At 41.5% G+C, this 22937-nt stretch overlaps 1 protein-coding gene across 1 annotated transcript; it reads right to left on the reverse strand.

The window, feature by feature from the left end:
* Nucleotides 1–6239: 6239 nt before the first annotated feature.
* On the reverse strand, nucleotides 6240–22837 carry LOC100698626 (monoacylglycerol lipase ABHD2-A). Its single transcript, XM_003456774.3, has 11 exons — nucleotides 22417–22837; nucleotides 21330–21407; nucleotides 20448–20663; nucleotides 17515–17690; nucleotides 16211–16378; nucleotides 15159–15342; nucleotides 13398–13490; nucleotides 12688–12789; nucleotides 12450–12519; nucleotides 12264–12348; nucleotides 6240–9839 (listed from the first exon to the last, which is right to left on the reverse strand). The coding sequence occupies exons 3-11, from the start codon at nucleotides 20654–20656 to the stop codon at nucleotides 9631–9633; spliced, it is 1296 nt and encodes a 431-aa protein (XP_003456822.1). The 5' UTR covers nucleotides 20657–20663; nucleotides 21330–21407; nucleotides 22417–22837; the 3' UTR covers nucleotides 6240–9630.
* Between the last annotated feature and the right edge of the window lie 100 nt (nucleotides 22838–22937).

Below are 22937 nucleotides of genomic sequence, written 5' to 3' on the forward strand. Positions count from 1 at the left end.
GTTGCCAAGCGGCCTCCATGACGGCAGGTCCTAGGTGTGTTAAGGAAGCAGTCAGTTCCACAAAAGCAGATAGATCATCAGTGGGTAGCCAAGTTTTAGTCATAAAAAGGAAGTCCAAGCCATGAGAGACAAACAGGTCACGGTATATGAAGGTCTTATTTACCACAGACCTTGCATTGATTAATGCCTATTTGAGTGGTGAAGAATCGAAGACTGAATGTGTGGGTAAGATAGTTGATGGTACAAATTCTAGATGCTGAAAATTGGTGGCGTCGACACCTGTTTTTTCTGTCCAGTCTAGTTGAGAGACGACGGGAAGCTGTCCAGATAGATGGTAACGACCCTGCGTCAGTGTGGAGGGGCCTCCAGGAAATCACCAGCTACAGACGCCCCCCACCCACTGTTGAAGCAAACAAAGACCTGGCCAACGAGCTAAATACATTCTATTGCAGGTTTGAGACGGACAGACTCCCACGCCTCACCCTCCCCTCCCCAGAGACACTGCTTCAGACAATGACCCCCAACACACCTTCCACTTCTCCCCCTTCACCCTCCCCCTCCCCAATCCAGTCTCAACGACCACCCCCACCCTCCCCAATCCAGACCCAACGACCACCACCACCCTCCCCATTTCAGACTCAACGACCACCATCACCCTCTCTAATCCAGACTCAACGACCTCCATCACACCTCTCACCCCCCTTTCCTCCTCCCTGAAACTCAGAATACACACTGAGGATGTGAGCCGACTATTTCAGAAACAGAAGCCCAGGAAAGCCCCCGGACCAGACGGTGTCTCACCCTCCTGCCTCAAGACCTGTGCTGAACAGCTGGCTCCCATCTTTACTCGCATCTTCAACAGATCCCTGGAACTGTGTGAAGTTCCCTCCTGCTTCAAACGCTCCACCATCATCCCTGTTCCCAAGAAACCCACCATCACAGGACTGAATGACTACAGACCTGTTGCCTTGACGTCTGTGGTCATGAAATCCTTTGAACGACTGGTGTTAGACCATCTGAAGGACATTACAGGCCACCAGCTGGACCCTCTGCAGTTTGCCTACCGGGCAAACAGGTCGGTGGATGATGCAGTGAATATGGGGCTGCATTACATCCTGCAACACCTCGACCGCCCGGGAACTTATGCCAGGATCCTGTTTGTGGACTTTAGTTCGGCTTTTAACACCATCGTGCCTGAACTTCTCTCTTCCAAACTCTCCCAGCTCAGCGTGTCTCCAGCTACCTGTCAGTGGATCACCAGCTTCTTGACAGACAGAAAGCAACAAGTGAGGCTGGGGGAGATCACCTCTGAAACTCGGTCCCTCAGTATTGGTGCCCCTCAAGGATGTGTCCTCTCACCACTACTGTTCTCCCTCTACACTAATGACTGCACCTCCAAGAACTCAGCTGTAAAACTCCTAAAGTTTGCAGATGACACCACCGTCATTGGCCTCATTCAGGATGGTGATGAGTCTGCATACCGGCAGGAAGTTGAGCGGCTGGTACTCTGGTGCAGTCAGCACAATCTGGAGCTGAACACTCTTAAAACTGTAGAGATGACAGTGGACTTCAGGAGACATCCCTCAACTCTGCCCCCCCTCATCATTAGGGATGGGTATCGAAAACCGGTTCTTGTTGAGAACCGGTTCCCACTGTTTCAATTCCTTGGAATCGTTTGCCATTTTTGCAAACGATTCCCTTATCGATTTCAGTCGCCCCGAATGACGTCACCACGTTGCGGCGCGTACCTGGCAGGAAACACGGCGCCTAAGCGGCTCAAACGCTCAAAAGTTTGGTTATACTTTACGAGAACGGATGACAACAGGGCAACTTGCAATACTTGCAAAGTAGATATTTCATTAAGGGAGGAAACACTACGGATATGCAAAAGCATTTGCTCACAAAACACGCGATGAACTTAAATGAATGTCGTGTTTTTAATTCCGCTCCGGACTCGTGAATCTCAACCCAGCAGCAGCAGTAACGTTTGCACGTCCTCTCCCGTTAATGCGGCAGGTAAATAATCAACTAACAGTGCATATTATGTTAGCGCGATCTGCCTTATTATAAAACCTGCCATTACTGTGCATTTAGGTGACCATGATGAGACAGACAGAGTCTGGCTGGCGCTCGCTGGCAGTTGTCGCTGCAGTCCACCGGTAGCGTCTCTTTTCAGGCCCGAATGTCACTGAGCAGTGACTAGTTTGTGGTAAAAACCTTGCAGCCATTTGCCACAGCAGATGGTAAGTGAATGTGTTTAATTGTAGGCAGGGACATTACTGGATATTCTTGTGTAATTGCTACAAAATAATTTATGTTATACTTTGTTATTGCTACAGAAGAATATTTATTTTATTATTTTACATTTACAATTTTCCCCGGGGACCCTGTGACACCCCATTGAAGAGCCATAGGCTGGATCTCTTAAGATCTCACTGTTGGGTTTATAAGGCCATGTTACTCCTAAATTTCTATCTTGTTCAAAGAGAAGATATAAAACAAAATTCTAAGCTAATCGACCTTAGTGTTCTCCTTTTTAAAAACAAGAATCGATAAGAGAATCGATAAAGAATCGAATCGTTAAACAGAATCGAAAATAGAATCGGAATCGTTAAAATCTTATCAATACCCATCCCTACTCATCATATCAGACAGCCCTGTGTCGACTGTGGAGATCTTCAAGTTGCTGGGTACCACCATCTCCCAGGACCTGAAGTGGGAGACCAACATCAACTCCATCCTCAAAAAGACCCAGCAGAGGATGTACTTCCTGAGACAACTGGGGAAGTACAGTCTTCCACAGGAGCTGCTGATCCAGTTCTACACTGCAGTCATTGAGTCTGTCCTGTGCTCCTCCATCACAGTCTGGTATGGTGCAGCCACTAAACAGGACAGGAGCAGACTGCAGCGGACTGTACGGGCAGCAGAAAGGATCATCGGCACCCCCCTGCCCTCCATCCAGGATCTGTACCTCTCAAGAACCAGGAAACGGGCAGGGAAAATCATCACAGACCCCTCACACCCTGGACACAGACTTTTTGATCTGCTGCCCTCTGGCAGACGGTACAGAAGCCTGCAGACCAGGACCACCCGACACAGGAACAGTTTCTTTCCCCTCGCCATCTCCCTTCTAAACAGTTGACCTGTCACACTGCTCCCACTGCCAGACTGCAACTGCACCTTATGTACATTCTGTAGTATTCATTCCACCTCATTTCATTTCTGTATTTTATGTATATACGTTTAGATTAGTTATTTATAGTTGGTTTACACAGCTTTGTGTATGTATGTGTATGCATGTGTAATGTATATATAGATACGTGTGTGTGTGTGTGTGTTTTACATTGCTGTGCTCGAGAGCCACCATCTACCGGAACCAAATTCCTTGTATTTGTCTGCACATATACTTGGCCAATAAACACGATTCTGATTCTGATTTGGTGAGAAAGTCCGTTTCCCACAGGATGATTATACACATGCAGATTATGACGGCAGCCCCGGTGAATGTAGCGTGGACGGCGAGCAATCCCCAAGGCAACACAGCGCGGACAAGTTTGGGGAGGCAGCCGAGTCCTCGTGTTCAGATGTAGCAGATCCAATTTTGAACAGCACATTCCGTCATCATAGCTGTGGCTCTGCCCAAGCCTCTGTTGCCAATAAGGAAGTTAAAGACCGCCCTCTGATGGACCAACTATGCAAGCTCAATACTCATGGTGGATGTTTCTTGCTTACATTTTTATGTATTGGTTATTATAAACGCTAGTATCAATACATCTGCAAGTAGCTAATATCAGTATATATATATATATATATATATCTATATCTATAGAGATAGATAGATAGATATATATATAGAGATAGATAGATATACAGTTAAGCCCATAATTATTCATACCCCTGGCAAATTTTGACTTAAAGTTACTTTTATTCAACTAGCAAGTTATTTTTTGACTGGAAATGACACAGGTGTCTCACAAAAGATAATAAGATGATGTACAAGACGCATCATTGTGGAAAAAAATATTTCTCAGGTTTTATTTACATTTGAGCAAAAAGTATCATGTCCAGAATTATTCATACCCTTTACAAACTGTCACAGTCTCTGGGAAAATCCAAAGTTCCATACCATTCCAAATAGTCAAAGCTGTTCTAAAGCATCCTAATTACCCTGATTAATTGGAAATAGCTGTTTTAATCAACTCAACAGGTGAAAAACAGCAGCTCTTTGCAGGTGGTCTGTGGACATTCATGGCTAAGACAAAGGAACTCAGTGAGGACCTGCAGCTGTGCATTGTGGCTGCTCACAAGTGAGGAATGGGCTACAAGGCCATATCCAAATGTTTTCAAGTTCCAGTGGCTACAGTGCAAAGTATTATTAAAAAATACAAGATGTTCCGCACTGTGGAAAATCTCAGAGGACGTTGTCGGAGGCCAAAAGTGAAACCTGTGCTGGCCAGGAGAATAGTGAGAGAGGTGAAAAAGAATCCAAGGATCACCACCAAGGCCATTCTGGTGAATCTGGGCTCTGCTGGTGGCAATGTCTCAAGGCAGACAGTCCAACGGACACTGTTGGGTTCCATGGATGCAGACCAAGGAAAACGCCACTTCTCCAGGCACTTCTAAGGCATGCAAAAGCTCATTTGGCCTTTGCAAATGCTCATCTGAACAAAGAAGAAGATTTCTGGTCTTCAGTGTTATGGTCAGATGAAACAAAAATTGAATTATTTGGTCACAATGATGTTGCCTTCATTTGGCATAAAAATGGAGAAGCCTTCAACCCAAAGAACACCATCCCCACTGTCAAACATGGTGCTGGGAACCTAATGCTTTGGAGGTGTTTTTTAGCCAATGGACCATGGAAACTAATCACAGTAAACAGCACCATGAAAAAAGAGCAATAGATGAAGATTCTCAACAACAACATCAGGCAGTCTGCAGAAAAACTTGGCCTTGGAAACCAGTGGACATTTTAGCACGACAATGACCCAAAACATACAGCAAACGTGGTGAAGAAATGGTTAGCAGACAACAACATTAACGTTTTGCAGTGGCCTAGCCAGAGTCCTGACTTGAATCCAATTGAGAATCTGTGGAGGGAGCTAAAGATCAGGGTGATGGCAAGAAGACCCTCCAACCTGAAAGATTTGGAGCTCATTGCTAAAGATGAATGGGCAAAAATGCCTGTGGAGACATGCAAAAAGCTGGTCTGCAATTATAGGAAGTGTTTGATTGCTGTAATAGCCAATAAAGGCTTTTCTATTGATTATTGAGAAGGGTATGAATAATTTTGGACATGATACTTTTTGCTAAAATATAAATAAAACCTGAGAAATATTTTTTTCCACAATGATGCCTCTTGTACATCGTCTTATTACCTTTGGGGAGACACCTGTGTCATTTCTGGTCAAAAAAGAACTTGCTTGTTGAACAAAAGTAACTTTAAGTCAAAATTTGCCAGGGGTATGAATAATTATGGGCTTAACTGTATATATATATATAGAGATAGATAGATAGATATATATATAGAGATAGATAGATAGATATAGATAGATAGATAGATAGATATCTATATAGAGATAGATATCTATATAGAGATAGATATCTATATAGAGATAGATATCTATATAGAGATAGATATCTATATAGAGATAGATAGAGATATCTATATAGAGATAGATAGATATCTCTATCTATCTATCTATCTATATCTATCTATATACACATATAGATATGTTTTTTACAACCCTGATGCAAACCAAACAAAACCCAAAAGGAGTCACTACATGGAGGCTTAATTCAGCACGATCTGCAATATTTAAATTATTGTTAAATATTAAAAAGTGTGTTCTACATTATATTTACAAAGCTCTAATCTGAGGGAAAAAAAGGAAACCATTTTTCTTTTGAGAAAATAATTTATTTTGGAACACAATAAGCACGTCTCCTCACATAATTAGTTCACACGCACACCACTGGTATTTCTTCAACAAACACACCCAGTGTTCAGTATCAGAGTACATTATGTTGTGTGACTGCATCCCCCCCTCTCGCTGTCCCAACACACCCTTTAGCCTTCATTCGACAAAACTGTAAACACAAAATTAAAGCTGTATAATGATAATTGTAGGTTAACACACTGTGGGCTCCCATCCACTTGCCTGGTACTGACAGTCACTGATTCTACATTTAAAAAAAATCTTTCTAGAAAAAGGAAAAAAAAAAGTTTACCCCAATCCATGTTTTTCTTCCCAAGTTTTTTGGACATTTTAAATTTACTCTAGATATTTGAGTTGTTTAGTTTCCAAGCAATTAAATATGAGCCCATAAACTTGATGTTTGAAGCAGTGAGGTTAGGATAAATACAGAGGAACACAATTTTTTATCAATACAGTAAAATAATATTTCAGATCCATGACAAAATTATTACAATGAGCATGACATGTTTTGGTCTAATATACTTTGACACTATTTATTGTCACATTAGTGTTTAAATAATAAAAGAATCCCTTCTGTTTGGTTATTGCCTTTATTTTTCCATCCCTGGTCCCTCAAATCTTCTAATATACACCATCTTTACATAGATATTTTATTTTTGTTGTTAAAGTGAACAATATTGGATTTTTGGGGATCAGAGGTGGTGATATGACACAGTATACACCTGCTGTATGTTTACTTATCCACACTCACACTCTGCTGCATTTACACAAGCAGATAACACAAGAAGTCATAAGAACAATACAAAATAAAATTAAAAAAATACCCCCAAAATAATTAACTAGAAAAAAATATATATCCAAATAATACATCCAAACTTGCATTTTTGTGCAAAGTTGTGGAGAGGCAAAAATATTTTTTTCTAAAAAACAAAAACAACAACAACAACAAAAACAACCCAAAACACATGGCTCGTACTGCAGAAACTGGGTTTTTGCTGGTGTCATCGAAATCGAGCCAGAATAAACCCAAACCACACCTGATTTTATTTTTTCTCTAAACATGTATTTTTAAATGAGAGCTGTGGACTACAGATGAACCATTTACTATAATCTGACTGTGGGTGGATGAGAGGATGTTTGCCACGAAGACTGGCAGTTGTAGTTAGGTTTCCCTGACAACAGATGGCAACAGTGATTTGTTGTTTGAGCAAATGCTGGTTGACGACCGCTAGACGCGAAAAGAAAGAGGGTGTTGGCAGGCCGACTGAAACACCAAACACGATTATGTCACCAATCACATCAAGTGCAGCCTCATTTCCAATACTGTTATAAAACTGAGTGTTTCCACTCACAAGGCAGGCTGATGACCACCTGCCACAGCGTGTCTCATTTTATCTTACAGTACATTAAAAACGACTCCAATGAGACGAATGACAAAGAAAAAAGGGATCACTGGTGTCAGACTGGTGCTTGGTGTTGACAGATGCCCTGAGTTAAAGGAGATGAAGTTGGATAAGAGTTCCCTTTTATCCCCACATTAGCCAAGCCAGCATTGGTGAGATTAATACCTGGATGTCATAGTATTTGCTCAGAAAGGTTTAAGGCAGTTATACCTCAGAAAATAACTGTGATAATAAAATTTCCATAGAGCAAAAAGAGCAACAGATCAGATTCACAATTACAGCACTTTAAATACTACTACTGGTAACCAAGCAACTATTTCTAAAGCTAAGAACAAACCTTGGGACTCCATATATAAGCTATAATACTCAATTCTTATTATCTGATATTTATTATTACTTTACAAGCTTCTATTGATTGACATTCAGTGCTGTTATATCCTGATATGGCAAACCTTCTAGTACTCAAACACTTCTACTTATCAAATACTATCAACCAGGTATTACGACACACAAACCACGGCCTAGGAAGAATCATAAAATGCCCTGCTGTCAGTCACTTAATCATTTCAAACCACCCGTGTGTCTCATCACAGTGTTCAGAAGTAGGTTTTAGATTACACATTTCTTGGCTTTACATTGCCTTGGAAGAAGCTTCCTTGGAGCCCTTTCAACAAGGTTTGAATTTAAATCGGGATTTGAAAAGTCCACAGGTCCCAGTCTTGCAGTATGATTTCAACAAGAGATGTTTGCGATCATTTTTTCAGCAGTTTGTGCAGCAACACCCTTTATTCTCAGTGCAGTCAACAAAACAGGAACTGAGATTTTCGGCAAAGTCTTTGAAATAAAAAAATATTCCCTACGGTTAAAAGCCATCTTCTTTCTTGCATGCAGCATTCTCCATCTAAATTACAGTTAAACAAACATCAGAATTTTACGAACAAGCCACTAAAATAAATAGCAGTTGAGCTTTGGTATCTTCAGCCCTCCTACTCATCAAACCTCACAGCTCAGATTATTACAAATGAAAAATCTGCTTCACATCTGCTGAACTTTCCCTTTTGTAGCACCATGCTGGCCAATCAGAAGGCTAGATTTTCAACATTTCAAAAGAACCACATCATCTGCTGGAAAATGGAGAAGCTGTACTAAGATGTTCGCACCAAACCAGGTGGGTTGAATGTTAGCCTCAGTGCAGTGGCAGTAGGACTGTTGTGTGTGCAGTAAGAGATGGATATCAGAGACTTGGCTGAACCTGCAGCTGATCAAAGGCAACAGGAAGAGTAAGGAGGGCTCAAAGACACTGACAGACAGACAACGTGGGGAACATCTGATTCATCTAACGTTTCGTTATCATCCTCGCCCCCTCCGTTAATAGTTTCCATATCTGCACTTTGACAAATAAAATGAGGAAAGGGCTAAAATATTGTGGTGTACAGTATGTAAAGTGCTGGAATCAAAGTGACAGAATGCAACTGTGGGAATGTACATGGATCCCATCTGAGGGTGGGGCTCGATCCCTGGTCACGTCTGGTAAGCACCGAAAACTTTGAGTGCCAAAACTATGTGCAGGATGATGTTACGAGCTGGAAACAATGTGTACAATCCTACCTTAATACTTAATAATCTACAGTACATTTACTACAAACAGCAACGCACCCAGAGGAGGAGACATAATGGCCAAGGACTAAGAACAGAGAATTTAAATCAGACCAACCTCACACAAAGACCACCATCCTGGGTCTTTCCCTCTTGGCCTACACAGTCTCACACAGACATACTCACACACGCACGCACACACAAAACGGGTAACGTTTGTTAAGACAGCAGACTAGGCTATATGGCCTTGGCGGTGATAAGCAGTGAGCTTCTTACAGTTCTTCTTCGATGTAATACGAGGCTTCCTGTGTGCTCTTGTTTCTCACCCGACTACTCTAATGTGGTGCTCTTGTTTTCCTTTAAAATGACAGCTTGACTTCATCGTCTGCCACTTTCGGCCAAAAAGAATCACTTAGCCAGGCGTCATTACTGTGTAGATGTAAAGAACCAAAATGTCCCTGCTCCGAGTCCTCGACATGGAAAAGAGCACGAAGGCAGTTAGTTCATTTTGTCACAAACTGTAAGGTGATTGTGATTACAAAGGAGGACCGGGAAAGGTGGGTTGGTACTGGTGAGTCGCACAGGAGGAGAAGGCAGAGAAGAGATATCAGTTTAGAGTGTCTCCTCAGTGCAGTGTGGGGATAGTGGTGTTGGAGAAAGTGAAAGGTTAATGAACAAATGAGAGATACAGAGGTTTATGCTTTCTCCTTTAAGCAGGAGCCCTCACTCAGGTGGTCACTTTGGCATGGTGGTTTCTGTTTCTCCCACTGACAAATGGCATTGGCGTAACCCACGATCACTTTGTCCATCCAGGTGAGAGGCTGGGGGAAGAGGACTGCACCCTCAAAGAAGCCCAGGTGGCCTCCGTGAAGTGTCAGGGCAAAGATCACATTCGGCTTCTTTGCTGGAAGAGGACAAATCACACGGTAATTAGCCCTCTGTACTCTGTACAGTTTGTAATCGTCAGCATCGGAAGAATAATGTTCAACACATGCCCAAAAATGGGCTTGCAAGGGATTGTTAAGGGTGTGTTTGCACAGGCGAGCAGATAACAGTACGATTACATTTCTGGCCATCAGACACAATCAATATGTTACTCAATTTGGTTGTCTGACAGCTGGCAGAAAAAAAAAGTGGTACTTCAACTTTGCTCCTTCAACCTGGAAGCTATTTTTTTTTTATGACTTTAACAGTTGAAACAGGTTTGCCTCGACTGACAGGTCTCACAGATTGTTACACAGTCTTTTCATTGCTTGTTGTCTCGTTGCTTAAAAGGTCATCCAGAATGGAAAATCTCTTTTCATAGTATAACACTCATCATTTTCCATACCTCTCTTTTCATAAAGACTGCCATGTTGACAATCTTCCTAGATCCTTACGATCACATTTGTGTCCACATACTTATGGTAAAATAATGCAACCATTAATTATTGACAAGATAGGACTCCAGGCCAAACTTTAACATTTTCCCTTAGATGTGACGACCTATATTTTCTATACTCTGTCCATACAGAAAACAGCAGTTTTCACACCGACTTTACGTCATTCACAATATATGCAATATACGAACCCTGAATATCTCTGCATCTGTGCTGCCTAATAAAATATGAAGGACTGCAATTTCCTTTATTGTTTAATTTTTTTTTTTGCATTGGTTATTCTGCTGTTAAAATATAGTTTTATTTAAAATGTATAATTAAAAATAATAATAACCATAATGATGATAAATAAAGTCTGAAATGTAAACTAGGTCATCTCCACACGCTCACTCTGCTTGCAGCATAGTGCTGCTGCAGTGAACAACCATGGTGAGGACTGGCCTGGATCTCTTTGGTCTCCTGGACTTATCTGGGTTAGTGGGGAAGTCTGCTGTAGCAGACTAGTGACTAAGATCCCAGTGGGCTTTGAACACTGTGCACTATTCATGACAGCTGCTGAGTTGCCCTTGGACAACTGCGTGCACATCCAGGACAGAGAGCTGCCGCCTCACTATGAGCTGAGTGACAGGTTGGAACAGAGGCCTGGAGACCAGCTTGTGGTTTAAAGATTTTTCTTAATAAGTCCCTAAACGCATCATTTACCAAGTCATTACTGAAACACAGTTGCATCAGTTTCATGATGTTATTTTGTTTAATTATATTATTCAAATATCATTGCAATAAAGATGCGCCAACTATTCTTTGTTGTCTTTAATTCAGCGGTACCATTTTTGCTTCAGCAGGAACAGTCTTACTTAACAGTCTGCTAAAAACTCTTATCAAACACTTCTAGTCGGGGCTAATTCCAGCACCAGCACAGCAAGTGTATTTCTGTCAGTCCTTTGATGGCAGTCAAGCGTCTGAGCAACTGTCTCACATTTTAGGTCAAAGGGACAGCTAATCCACTTTTCTGTAAGTGTTGCTCTCTGGAGACATATTGGATAGAGTACCATTTGCTTTCAGTAAGGACTCCTCCTCCTACTCTCTTGCTTACACGCATGCACACGAGCAATATTCCTTTTCCAGTAGAGTTAAAAGTGGTCAGGAAGTAAAAATAGCACAGAGTGAGGAGAATGGATGCTTGACAGACATTAAGTCATGTGTAGCCAGAGTTGCCTGCTTATGTTTATTTATCCAAGTTCAATCACCCTGCACCATATACTGGAGGACAGAAGGTTTTTTGGGGGGCGGGAGACCAGTGAACTCACTTTATCCAACTGGAGGAACACTGTGTTATATTTATGCATTACAGCCGTTGCCACAAAGCAGAAAACATTAGTCACAAACTGTGTGCCCCACCCTGTCCCGGTTGGGGTTGGATGCCAGCTCATCATAGTCCTGCTTAAGGCTGCAGACATGTTTTTGTTTGTTTGTTTTTTAAAACTACTGAGATTCAACTGAGGCCAGTCTTTAAGACATGAATAGCTTTTTGTATCAACCTGAAGGAGAATTGTTCTTCAGTATTTTTAGAACTGTGGAAAATATAGGTGTTACTAATAATCTACAGTGAGTTATTTAAAGTTACATAATACTACAGTGCAGTGGTAGCAATATTCAAAGAAATTGAACCCACCCTTTTCTTTATTTTTAAATTTCTTTTTATTTTGAGCAGGAAGGTCCAGCTGGGATTTTTTGTTTGTTTTTTATTCAAGACATAATTTTCCAGCAGGATTGTTATTTAAGGTCAGGAGCTTGATTTTCTTGATGGCTACTGCAGCCATGCTATGACAGCAAGTCGACCCTGATCTGCACGGACCATTTAACTGCAAGTTTGCCATCTAGTTGATAAGGTGATAAAAAAAAAATATTTTAGTGCAGCTGCTGTTGCTATGCAACATGTTGGCAATTACCTGCTAGCGTGCGAGGGATGGTGAGCAGTGAGTCATGAACCAGAGGATCATCTGCAGAGTTCACCAACAGCAGTGGCACATCGACCTGGAAATTTAAGAACAAAATGCCATCCATCAAACAAATACACAAACAGACCAAAAAGAGAAAGATGGCATTTGTGAGTCGCATGCAAAAGCAGTTCTTACATTGTGAATATAATGTACACAACTCTCTTTCTCATAGTACTCTTTGAGAGAGCGGTGGCCGTGGAATTTTCTGTTGAAACCAAAAAAGATCAGGTGTTATTATTCAGTCCCTAACCCTTAGAGGGGTTTAATAGGGATGACAAGAATATATGATATTTTTCAGATTCTCAGCACTGACAAAAAGTATCACTATGAGTATCAAGAACATAGAAGAGCTGCAGTTTACTAGAACACACACCTCATGATGTTGTCGTCAATCTGCATGAGAGACGTTGCTGTGTACAGCCGACTTAGATCAGCATCAATCATTTTGAGCGAATGTCCTCCAAACAGACTGTGCCTGTAACATACAAACATTAACATGAACACAAGTAATTTTACAAATCAATTAGTTCACAGTCATAACTGTCAGCTGTGTACCAACTATTCCCTCTATCACACAGAGTGACAACGAAGACTGTTCAAGAATGGTAAGAACTATTCATTTATTTGTAGATTAGCATTTAGAAAGTTACTTTAGATGGGGTTTTTTTTTTTTAGTAGGCTAGTGGCTCATTTAGCTTTTTTTTAATTTTACATTTTTACTTAGTTTTGAGTAGTTTATAGCTGGCTTTATTTATTTTATGGGCACCCCAGCATGTTATAGGTAGGTAGGGCAAGAGCAAGAGAGGCAAGAGGAAGGTACCATTTCAGGCAGTACAACCTACTCAGATCTGTGAAAATGATCATTGCTCAAACGAACCCACCATGGATGTGGGTAATCTCAATTTCATTTATAAGGAAATTAGGAGGTTAGATTACTGACTGGGTTGTCTGATGAAATCACCGTCTTTGGCAAACACCATAAAATTTTCTCCCCAAACACTAAACATGTCCATTAAACCTTTCAGTGATTGGAAACAGGAGGCACACAATGTACTGAAATTTATAGCTGGGCAACAGTGGTACCTGTGTGAGAGAATGATTTTCTTCATGTTGTCGGCCATGAGAAAGTTATAGAAGCGCCTGAACTGATCCCACTGCAGGAATGTTTCCTGGGCCCTGAGAGAGAGAGAGGGGTAGGCAAACACACAGGAAGTTAGCTTTGTGCAGACTGTCTGCAATCTAAACAATACGTTGAATGTCCTGTGTAATCCACTAACACAAAGAGTCACACTGGTTGAGAGCAGCAATGGTGTCAGGCATCAATATGCGGCTCGCTGACAGTGACAAGGTGACGCAAAACAACAGCTCAAGAAAAACAGGTTCAGCAGCTAACTGCTGATTACCAAAAACGAAAAAGGTTTCTTTTCTTTTCATACAATAAGGCCATAATATTAAATGTGTGTTATTGTAAGAAGAACATACATCGATCAGCCGCAACATTAAAACAGTAGGCAATAGTGAAAAACATTGATCACTCAATCCACTGCAAGCCTTGGGTCCTGGTATTCATGCGGTTGACACTACAATATGTACTGTGCCACCCACCTAAACATTGTTGTAGCCCAAGCACAACCCACTCGAGGCTACGATACTCTTCGATGGTAGTGGCCTCCCCAGCAGGATAATGCACCCCGCCATATCGCAAAAACTTCCCAGGAATTGCTCGAGGAACCCCGAAAAAACAGAGCCAGCCTCCAAATTCTCAATCCGATTGAGCATCAGTCAGACGCTAACAAACGAGCCCGATCCACAAAGGCCTACCCCGAACCCGCAAAGCCCAAAGGATCCAATGCCAACGTCCGGGTGCCAGACACCACAGGACACGCCAAGGGGTCCCATGTCCATGCCCCGACAGGTCAGAGCTGTTGGGCGGCACAAAGGGAACCTATAGAATATTAGGCAGGTGTTTTTAATGTTGTGGCTGATTACTGTACAGCTTCAGCTCTCGAGGTACACTGACAGGAGGGCCAGCTTAAATTTTGGAAACAGATTTTAAATGAAAATTAATTTTTTTTTTAAAAGAAAAAAGAAAAACTGCAAAGCCAATTTGACAGACGGCCAGTCTCGACACACACCCCTCCCCTGCTGTCCACACTGAAACTTTAATAGACCCGGCCTGTCAAGTCTGCCAAGAGATGCTGTCTGCATTTAAAAACAAGAACACAGAGTGCAGACACCGCATGCACTAAATATACATATACATCATAATCTATTTGTAAATATTGTACTTTCAATACATTTATGTGATTGCTAGTTACTTTACAAAGTAAGGTTTTATTGTTTTTTTTAAATCAAACTATTAACTGATTAAAAGACAAGACAATTCACACTAGTCATTAGCTGGTAGGACTTCTAGTACTGTACTTCAGCAAAGGACCATTGATAATGCCCAACATTATCAATGGTACTGTAGACATTCAGAGCAAACTGTGGTAGGTGAGTGAAGGGATCAGACAGGTCCTCAGACAGGATTTTAAATGCGTCTCGTTGCTTACATTTTGGGAGAAAAAAAATCTTTTAAGTGGCAACTTTACCAAATTGGTGCAATCCATCAACTAGGATAATTATGGTAAAAGGAAGAGCGGAAAGGGTAACCAGCTGACTGGAGCCGCTTTGCAGACTCATGGATAAACATGTGATTATATTATGTAAGCGCTATTCATTTTGTAGAATTATTCTGAGCTTCATTTATATTTAGAAATGTGAGCACGTCAGTGTTAGTATTACAAAGCCGGTTTGACAAAACAATGCATGTAATTAAGAAATGAGACCACAGCAACCCACCTCAGCGCGCTGTACCCCTGACAAACGCTGACGCAGCACAGCACTCGCTCCTGGTTAGCCCTGTTCTCCCCCAGGAACTTACAAACGATGTTTCCACCCAGACTGAAGCCCACAACAATGAGCTGGGTGTTAGGGTATGCCCGCTTAATGTAGCCAACCATGGATGCAAATTCCCATGTGCATCCTGTAAAATGAAACAGTATAGTGCTATAATCAAAACACAGAAACACACTTTATTCTACTCAGCACTTCTTTAATTCAGGGTATCAGATTTGAGTGTCTGAGATCTTTTAAACAGCACAGGTCTCATCATGCCCGTAAAAAAAAGCCTTACATTCTTCTTTTTCCATAATTTAGCGTTTACCCTGAAATAATGCTGTACAAGCAGGGCAAAAAAAAGATAAGCTGCTCGTAAGTACACACTTTCACCAGAAATCCTTTAAACTAATACCTTCACTGTGCTCACCCCTTTTAATGGATTTTGGAGAGGATAGGTTAAGCCTAAACCACAACAGACAATTGGATGAGAGCAGCAGGCTGAGCCAAAAGCGATGACACAGCATTACTGACAGGACTGAATTCTTTTTATCATTGCAAATAATGGTTTTCATTCTTAGATAGACCTCTGATGAAAAACTGACTGATGTTTAACAGGGGTTCAGAAATTATTAGGGGTGGGGGGGATGAGTCATCACTAGACTAGCTCTGCATGATTCACAGTACAAAATCCTCTACTACGGCCTTTAGGCAGCCCATTTCATTTTTTCAAGCCCCTTTCCTCACTTTCTTCTCATTAGCTGCCCCTCACTGACATCCACACAGATGCAGGCCTTATGAGCCTTGTTTGCTTATACCATATGTAATCAGTGCCAAACTGATACCACCCTGAGCAGCATACAAGTAGAAAGCTTTTGGTCCACAGACATAAACTGTATATAACATTTGAAACTGGACATTTATACTATAAACATCCAACAATGACAAAAATTATATGAAACACATTTTTTCAAAAGCCAAATAGGTACTATTTTGAGTTGGCTCACTGGTCTTACCATAAGTGAACATGCGTGGAGAGGTAAGCTCGATGTTGGGAAGAGCTCCCAGGTGATTCAGCACAGCACAACGATAACCATCCTTCTGTGCATAATCCACAAAGGTCCGGATGTAGTGCTTCTCACTATGGTTACCGATACCGGGGCATATCACCATGGTGATGTCATCTGGTTGAACAGGCAGATGGAGCAGGGCAATATTTGCAAGTGAGAAAAATGTAAGCAAAGATAAAGAAAGGAGAGCGTTACTCTCCTAAACAGCAGATCATCATAACAAATGGAGCAAGGCAAAGCCCGGCAGCCGATCCAAGATAAAGGATAAGGCTGTCAATTATAGCTTTTCCAAACACAGTGGAAATAGTAACACTACTTTTGTCGGGAGTCAAATGTCATGTGAGGCTTAAGCTTTCTGAGAGGACTAATAGATCAAGTTAATTTGGTTGGATAAGCTCAAGCTTTCAGAGAAACATATGCATCTTTTAAACGGTCCCCCCACAACTGAGTTACACACATCTTATGCCTGATTTAAAAGAAAAACAATGCAGCAAAGTAGCTGACTTGCAAGGCCTGGCACAAATAACCAAAGCTGGACATGACACCACTGACAACGAATTTCTTTATTCTCCAAACATCAGACTTGTTTTATTTAGCCCATATGTTCTAAATAAAAACTCTCTGGGGCAAAAGTTTCTTGTGTTACCCTCTAACTATTCTTGACCCTCGAATCAAATAATGAAGAAATTTATCAGGAACAACAAAATGGGAGAAACCTCAGGAAGATCAGCAGAGAAGGGATCCTTCGTCCAGGACTGACAAACACTCATTAGGTGTGGCATGAACGGACTAGACAGAAGTAGCAGTAGTAGAATTACAATGTAAAGCAACAGAATTACATTATGAAACTAAGAACTATAATATATTAGATTTTAATGTTTGTCATGACAGTAAAGATCCAACTAAGCAATGTACAGGGGCAAGAAAAAGTGTTCACTCTTGTAGAGCATCACGTAAAAATTCAAACAGCTGGAAAAAATATCAGAACGAGAAGGTCGATGACTTCAACAGAACTTGGATTCAACAAATGAAACCTGACTGAAGATTTGAGTTAACCCACACCTCCAATGCTGTGAAATGATCTTAGGAGAGCTGTCCACCCCTGGCATCCCAAGAATGGCTGAGCTCAGGCAGTGCTGTACATCGTGCTCATCCATAGCTGTGATGAATGTGCTTTCTCTTGCCCCTGTTCTACACAACTGCATAAAAATGTTGGTTAATAAGAAGCAGATCCTGATCAAATGCATCACCTCCTGTCCGATGATCCCCCAGCGGCTCGAAGAGGTCGAAGGTCGCAGTCGCCCCATCCTGCATGGGCAAATATTTTCTGATTCCACAAGGGTGAGGTGAGCTCACCCGACCGAGTTTACCATACAGTGCCGTCTGGAGGTGACCACTCTTACCCCACAGTAATGGAGGAATGTACCTGGAAAACAAAAAATTGCATTCCTTTGTTAAATTTGGTCTTGAAATACGATCCCTCAGCCTAATGGACACTACAAGGGCAGGGCAAATGCTCAGACGCAAGATCAACACAGTGTTATCTGAAGCACATGCCTTTTGCATTTCTGGTTTATGACAGAGACAGAACTTTCCAGCACAGAGTTTGCACACAAAGTCACATTTCTTTTCAAGACAGTTAAAGATTGCTACGTGGACCCAACAAACAGCAACGTTTCATTAGTGTGTAGCTATGTTTTGCAAAGTTATTCGCAGAACGAGTGCTTGTATTCCAGTGACACTTCTGTAGGAGTTAACTGTAGGAGTTGAGTCTTTAGCTTATGTAACATTCCTTTGAGACACCGGGCATTATCATGAATCACTATCACATCTCCACACCGAGAGCAAAATAGTGTGAACTAACACAGAGAAACGTCTTCAACTTGCCACTGCAACTGTCTGCTTCATCACATATTATAGGTAAAATATTAGGTTTAAAATCACGACAGCGGCGAGAGGAACAGATTAAACATCCTGCTTTTCATATAATGCTACAGCCGTTTAGATGGGATTGGCTCACATGAAAGTATTATTCAATATGGAAGATTTTGAAGTGACTCAGGAAGATATTTAGGAACATTCGAGTTAAAGACGGGCTAGATCTCCAAACGCAGCGTTTCGACAGTGATAATCGTGTTGGTTGAGTGCTTGTTAATAACACTTTAGTGAGCACTCAAGGCACTCTCTCACTTCTTCAGTTATATAAAAGCCTGCGTGGAATAGTTTCGTGACAAAACTCGGCAGTGAGCTATATCAGATAAACAAGACCAGCATAACTCTAAAGCCCAGCTGCAGTGTGGACACTAGCTGTGTGTACAGTACAGCCCAAAACACGACGACCGTCAGCGACTGCCGAGAGTCGAGGCTTCAGTTACAGCAACAGTTACACAAGCTCTTTAACCTTATGTTTCCTCAACTCTTACAGTGGCTCCAACAATTACTGCATTAACAAATACAGTCTTACATAAGAGAATTATCTGCCACAAAACAGACTATTGCCATTTAGTGATAATGTGATCGCCTCCAGGGTGCACTGTAGTTAAAGCTTTACCACATGTTTCTAGAAGGTACTCTGCTGGCTTAATCCATGACTACAGGAAGAGGATGACCTCACTGTTATAATGTGGAGAGAAGCGCGACACCAGAGTAGCTGAGTTCATCAAAAAAATAAAAAATAAAAATAATGCTGTTATCAGTTTTCTGTTGCTTTTAACTGATAAAGTTTGAGAAATCCTTTTTAATAAGTCTATATCGAATGGAACAGTCTCCAATCTCTCTTCGAATTGGGATAACTGTATGGTGAGCCTTTGTTTGAATCAGAATCATAGAGGCTTTCTTCCACCCACTCTAAGTGGCAAATGTCACCTTCTTGGGGTATGTACAGTGACTGTGCTATTGTCCTTTGTAGCTATTAGGTAACAGAAAAAAGGAACTGGATGTGTCTGTGTGGCTTGATAAAACAAAGACCCACAGTCCTGGTCAAAGTCCAAAATGACTCATATCATTTATGGTAATTGTGCTAATCTGTATGCTATCAATCTTTACATTCATTAGGCTTTTTTTCTTTTCTATACACCGCATACTGTCAGATGCTAGCTACACACACTTTCACACATACGTATAATAGGAAAACAAGCTCTGCAATGTTTTGCAATATCCTGGACAATCACCTGAGGCAAATCAGACTGCGACTTCTGTCAAATAATGAAATATTAAATAGCATGCTCTGTCATTTTGCATGTTATCCTAAACCCTATTCAACTGTCTCCAAACACAGCCAAACAAAAAGGCTGTTCACCTCACATCACCCCTCTTACGCTTTCCACTGTGCGATCGATTTATTATGCAACAACACAGGATGTCACGAGTTACAAACGTGACTTTACAAAAAAGAAGATAAAAAGTGTAGACTTCAAACATCTCTGCTAAACTACACACTGGGACAGACATCTTCCTATTCCAAGCATAGAGCATACGGCTGTTCAGGAGGGAATAATAACAAACTAGACACAGATGTAAGCATCAGTGCGGCCTTATGATTCAATGACCCTGCAGCTGAAAGGCAAAGGGCTCAGTAACCATCCGTTATGTAAGCTGACACTCGAGGGTGCTTCGAGAGATTCGCCCTACGAAGCTGAAAGTTCCTGTCGAGTGTCAAAGCAAGAGGTGGAGAGATGTTCACTAAGGAAACACAACTGAGTATACAATTCCCACTTATGGGAGTGTGTTTCCAGCAAAATTACAGGAAGTTTGGGGCAGAGATAACCTGGTTTAATGCACACAGCAAAGCCTTGTTCTGTTATGGTCCAGGAACCACTGCTTTGCGTCAGTTATTATGAACTCAGATGAAACATTCAAATTATAGCAGTCATCATAGTTACCCTGAATGTGAGACCAGCGTCATCATGAATGCAAATCCTCTTGCCCTGCAGTGAACGAGCCTTTATTTATAATGCAAGTGCAACAAACTCAGTGCACCTTTGAGATAACCCCAAAAATACAGCCTCGTGTTTAATTCATGCAAGAGCCAACAGGAAGGCTGTGGTACAGACGTGTGGCACACTCAGGAGCACTGACGATAGCTGGGACCACCGCCAGACAAACCGCTACCTTCACTGCCGCTGCACCGTTGCCGTGGCAACCTCCAAAGAGACATGCACAGAGAGAAAGGAACGCAACTCACTCTTTGGTCAACTGAGAGCAGGACTTGAGGAGGAAGCGGTTGAGAGCAGTGTCCTGGTAGATGAGGTCCGGGGGTGCTGTGGGGCTCTTGAGGTTCAAGCAGCGGACAATGATGTAAAGCACCGTGGCCACCGCCGCCAGCTTCATGCCGTCAAACATTGCTGGCATCTCAGGAGAGATGGTGTGCACGTCGGATTCGTGGGCGCTCATGATTATTCTAGAAAATAAAAGCGGCCAATAAATGCAGAATTCCATTTTTAAACTGAATTTTAATTTAAAAAGACATCGTTTGTACAAAAGTCAGTGTTGTTGTTTTTTTTCCAGTTCTAGGGATTAACAATGGACTTTAAAGAAATAAATTAACTAAATATTCCTCAGGTGTCCTGCAGCAACATATCTGTGGGAATATAAACTCAAAGGAACTTAGATAAAGCACAGTCAGATAAGACAGACCTGGTTATTTAATACACTCAGTGTAATTATATTACAGCTTAAACTGTGCCAATAGGAAGCCTATGCTGCATAGAAGATAGAGGTGCTGACATTGCTTTAAATAAATCATTAAATGTAGCAGACACGGTGATTCCTGACTAGCATTACTCCCAATGCAATGTGCCAGCACAAATTTACATTTTAGTAGATTTATTAAATGTATTAATGTTCACAGCTAATAAAGTTTCCACAGGTGTGAAATTATAGGTAAACAAACAGAAACTATAAAGGGCACAGAAGAGGCTCAATGCCTTCTATTGCAAAGAAAAAAGGAAGTTCTGATCACTGATGTGCAACGCAAATGTTTGTGTGATGTTACCAGGCAGCCACATCAAACTGACATAAATAGAAAACGTCATAACTGAAAGCTAAAATAAACTAATATACTTACATTTTACGTTCAAGTTCGCCTCCAATGAAAACTCGTTCCAAAAGGTCCAAAGAAATGTGAAGTCACAGTGATGTGGTCCTGAAAAGCACATAAAGCAAAACATACTCAAAGACTGTACAGTATCAAAAAATTATCTTTTTTCCTTAAACAGAAGTTTCATCTAAAATTAAGTAAGAATAATGACACCACTTAATTTTCATGGTAAGTAACTGCTCAACGATTACACATCCCTTTTTTTTAAAGTTTCATGAATCTAAATATTTTGGTTTTGACTGGTGTCATAAGCTCTTTTAGACACTTGGCTGTACTTATTTTCTAGCATGTTCCTATTGCCATAACCAAGACTGTCAATGTCAGACAGGAAGTTATAACGCTGCCTCCAGAAAACCTAAATTCATCACTTACGAAAAGTCGTCGGCCTCAGACTTATTAAAAAGTCAGGCAATTATACAAGCATCACGTGTAAACAAACTCAGCACCAAAAGGCGACGGTGTAAGACAAACGAAAAGGAGAAAAAAAACCCACCCGTGTAAAATTAGCTTCAAAAATAACCCCACTAATACCCGTGTCTTTCACTGGAAACCAATCCAAAGAGTATATCTGACACATTAATACAGCTAATGCCAAGAGACGGCGTGTAAACAGCTTTAATTTTACTCTCTGGTCTTTGTCACGAATCTCAACAAGCCTGAGACGCACCTTAACAGCCACAAGGGCACACAGATTCCATCAAGTAGCTAACGCAGTGAGAAACGTGGGCTTTTCTGGACGATAACAAGCTATCTAAGAGCAGGCCAAGGGTCCTCCTCCCATACTCCCGATCCTGAAAATGAAAACCGTGTCGCCTTTTGGACGAATTAGCCACCCACCCACCAGAATTTGCCGCAGTAGCTCCACATTAAGACCCCGCTTCGCCCTGCCCTTTCCCTAGCCTTAGTTTGATATCGTTTTAGTCCTTAAAAAAAGCAGTGGAGCATACATGTTTTTAACGGCCTTCATTTCTGCCGTTAATAATCGATTTAATGTTGCAGCATCACTTGAGGACCAAACCGGACACAGCAACAGTCGCATCTCCAGCGTACTTACCTCAGCAGGAAAACTGTGGGTCAGTTGCTTGCTTCTTAAAAGCGGCAAGCCTTATTTATGTACGCAGGTTTTCTTTTGTTTAACGTGTCTGTAAAAGCATGACAGCCTGATGTCCAGCTCGCCCTCACAGAGCCGAAGATAGCTGAAGTAGCGACTGCAGCGCAGACATCCCACTTCCTAGAAGAATCTGTAATTTGCATAACGGAGCCCCCATTGGATAAAATTTCGATGACGTTTTAAGGCCAGTAACTTTCCACGCCCCTTCAGCGGTGTAATTTTCCACATTACACTACTGTTGGTTTATATATGTCCTACATATTAGCCTAAATACGCGTTCGGACACCATCTCTATCAATATTTGACCTCTTTATATGATTTTCTGAGGAGATACATCTGTGCTAAGAGTATCTGACACACAGCCAATGCCGTCCCTCCCGAACGTGATAAAAACGTGAGCTGAAACCGTTATATAAAGTTTCTTCTGCGCATGTCTCGGTCTATTAGCAACATTAGCATTTAGC

The sequence above is a fragment of the Oreochromis niloticus genome, linkage group LG1, assembly GCF_001858045.2.
Source record: "Oreochromis niloticus isolate F11D_XX linkage group LG1, O_niloticus_UMD_NMBU, whole genome shotgun sequence".
NCBI lineage: Eukaryota > Metazoa > Chordata > Actinopteri > Cichliformes > Cichlidae > Oreochromis > Oreochromis niloticus.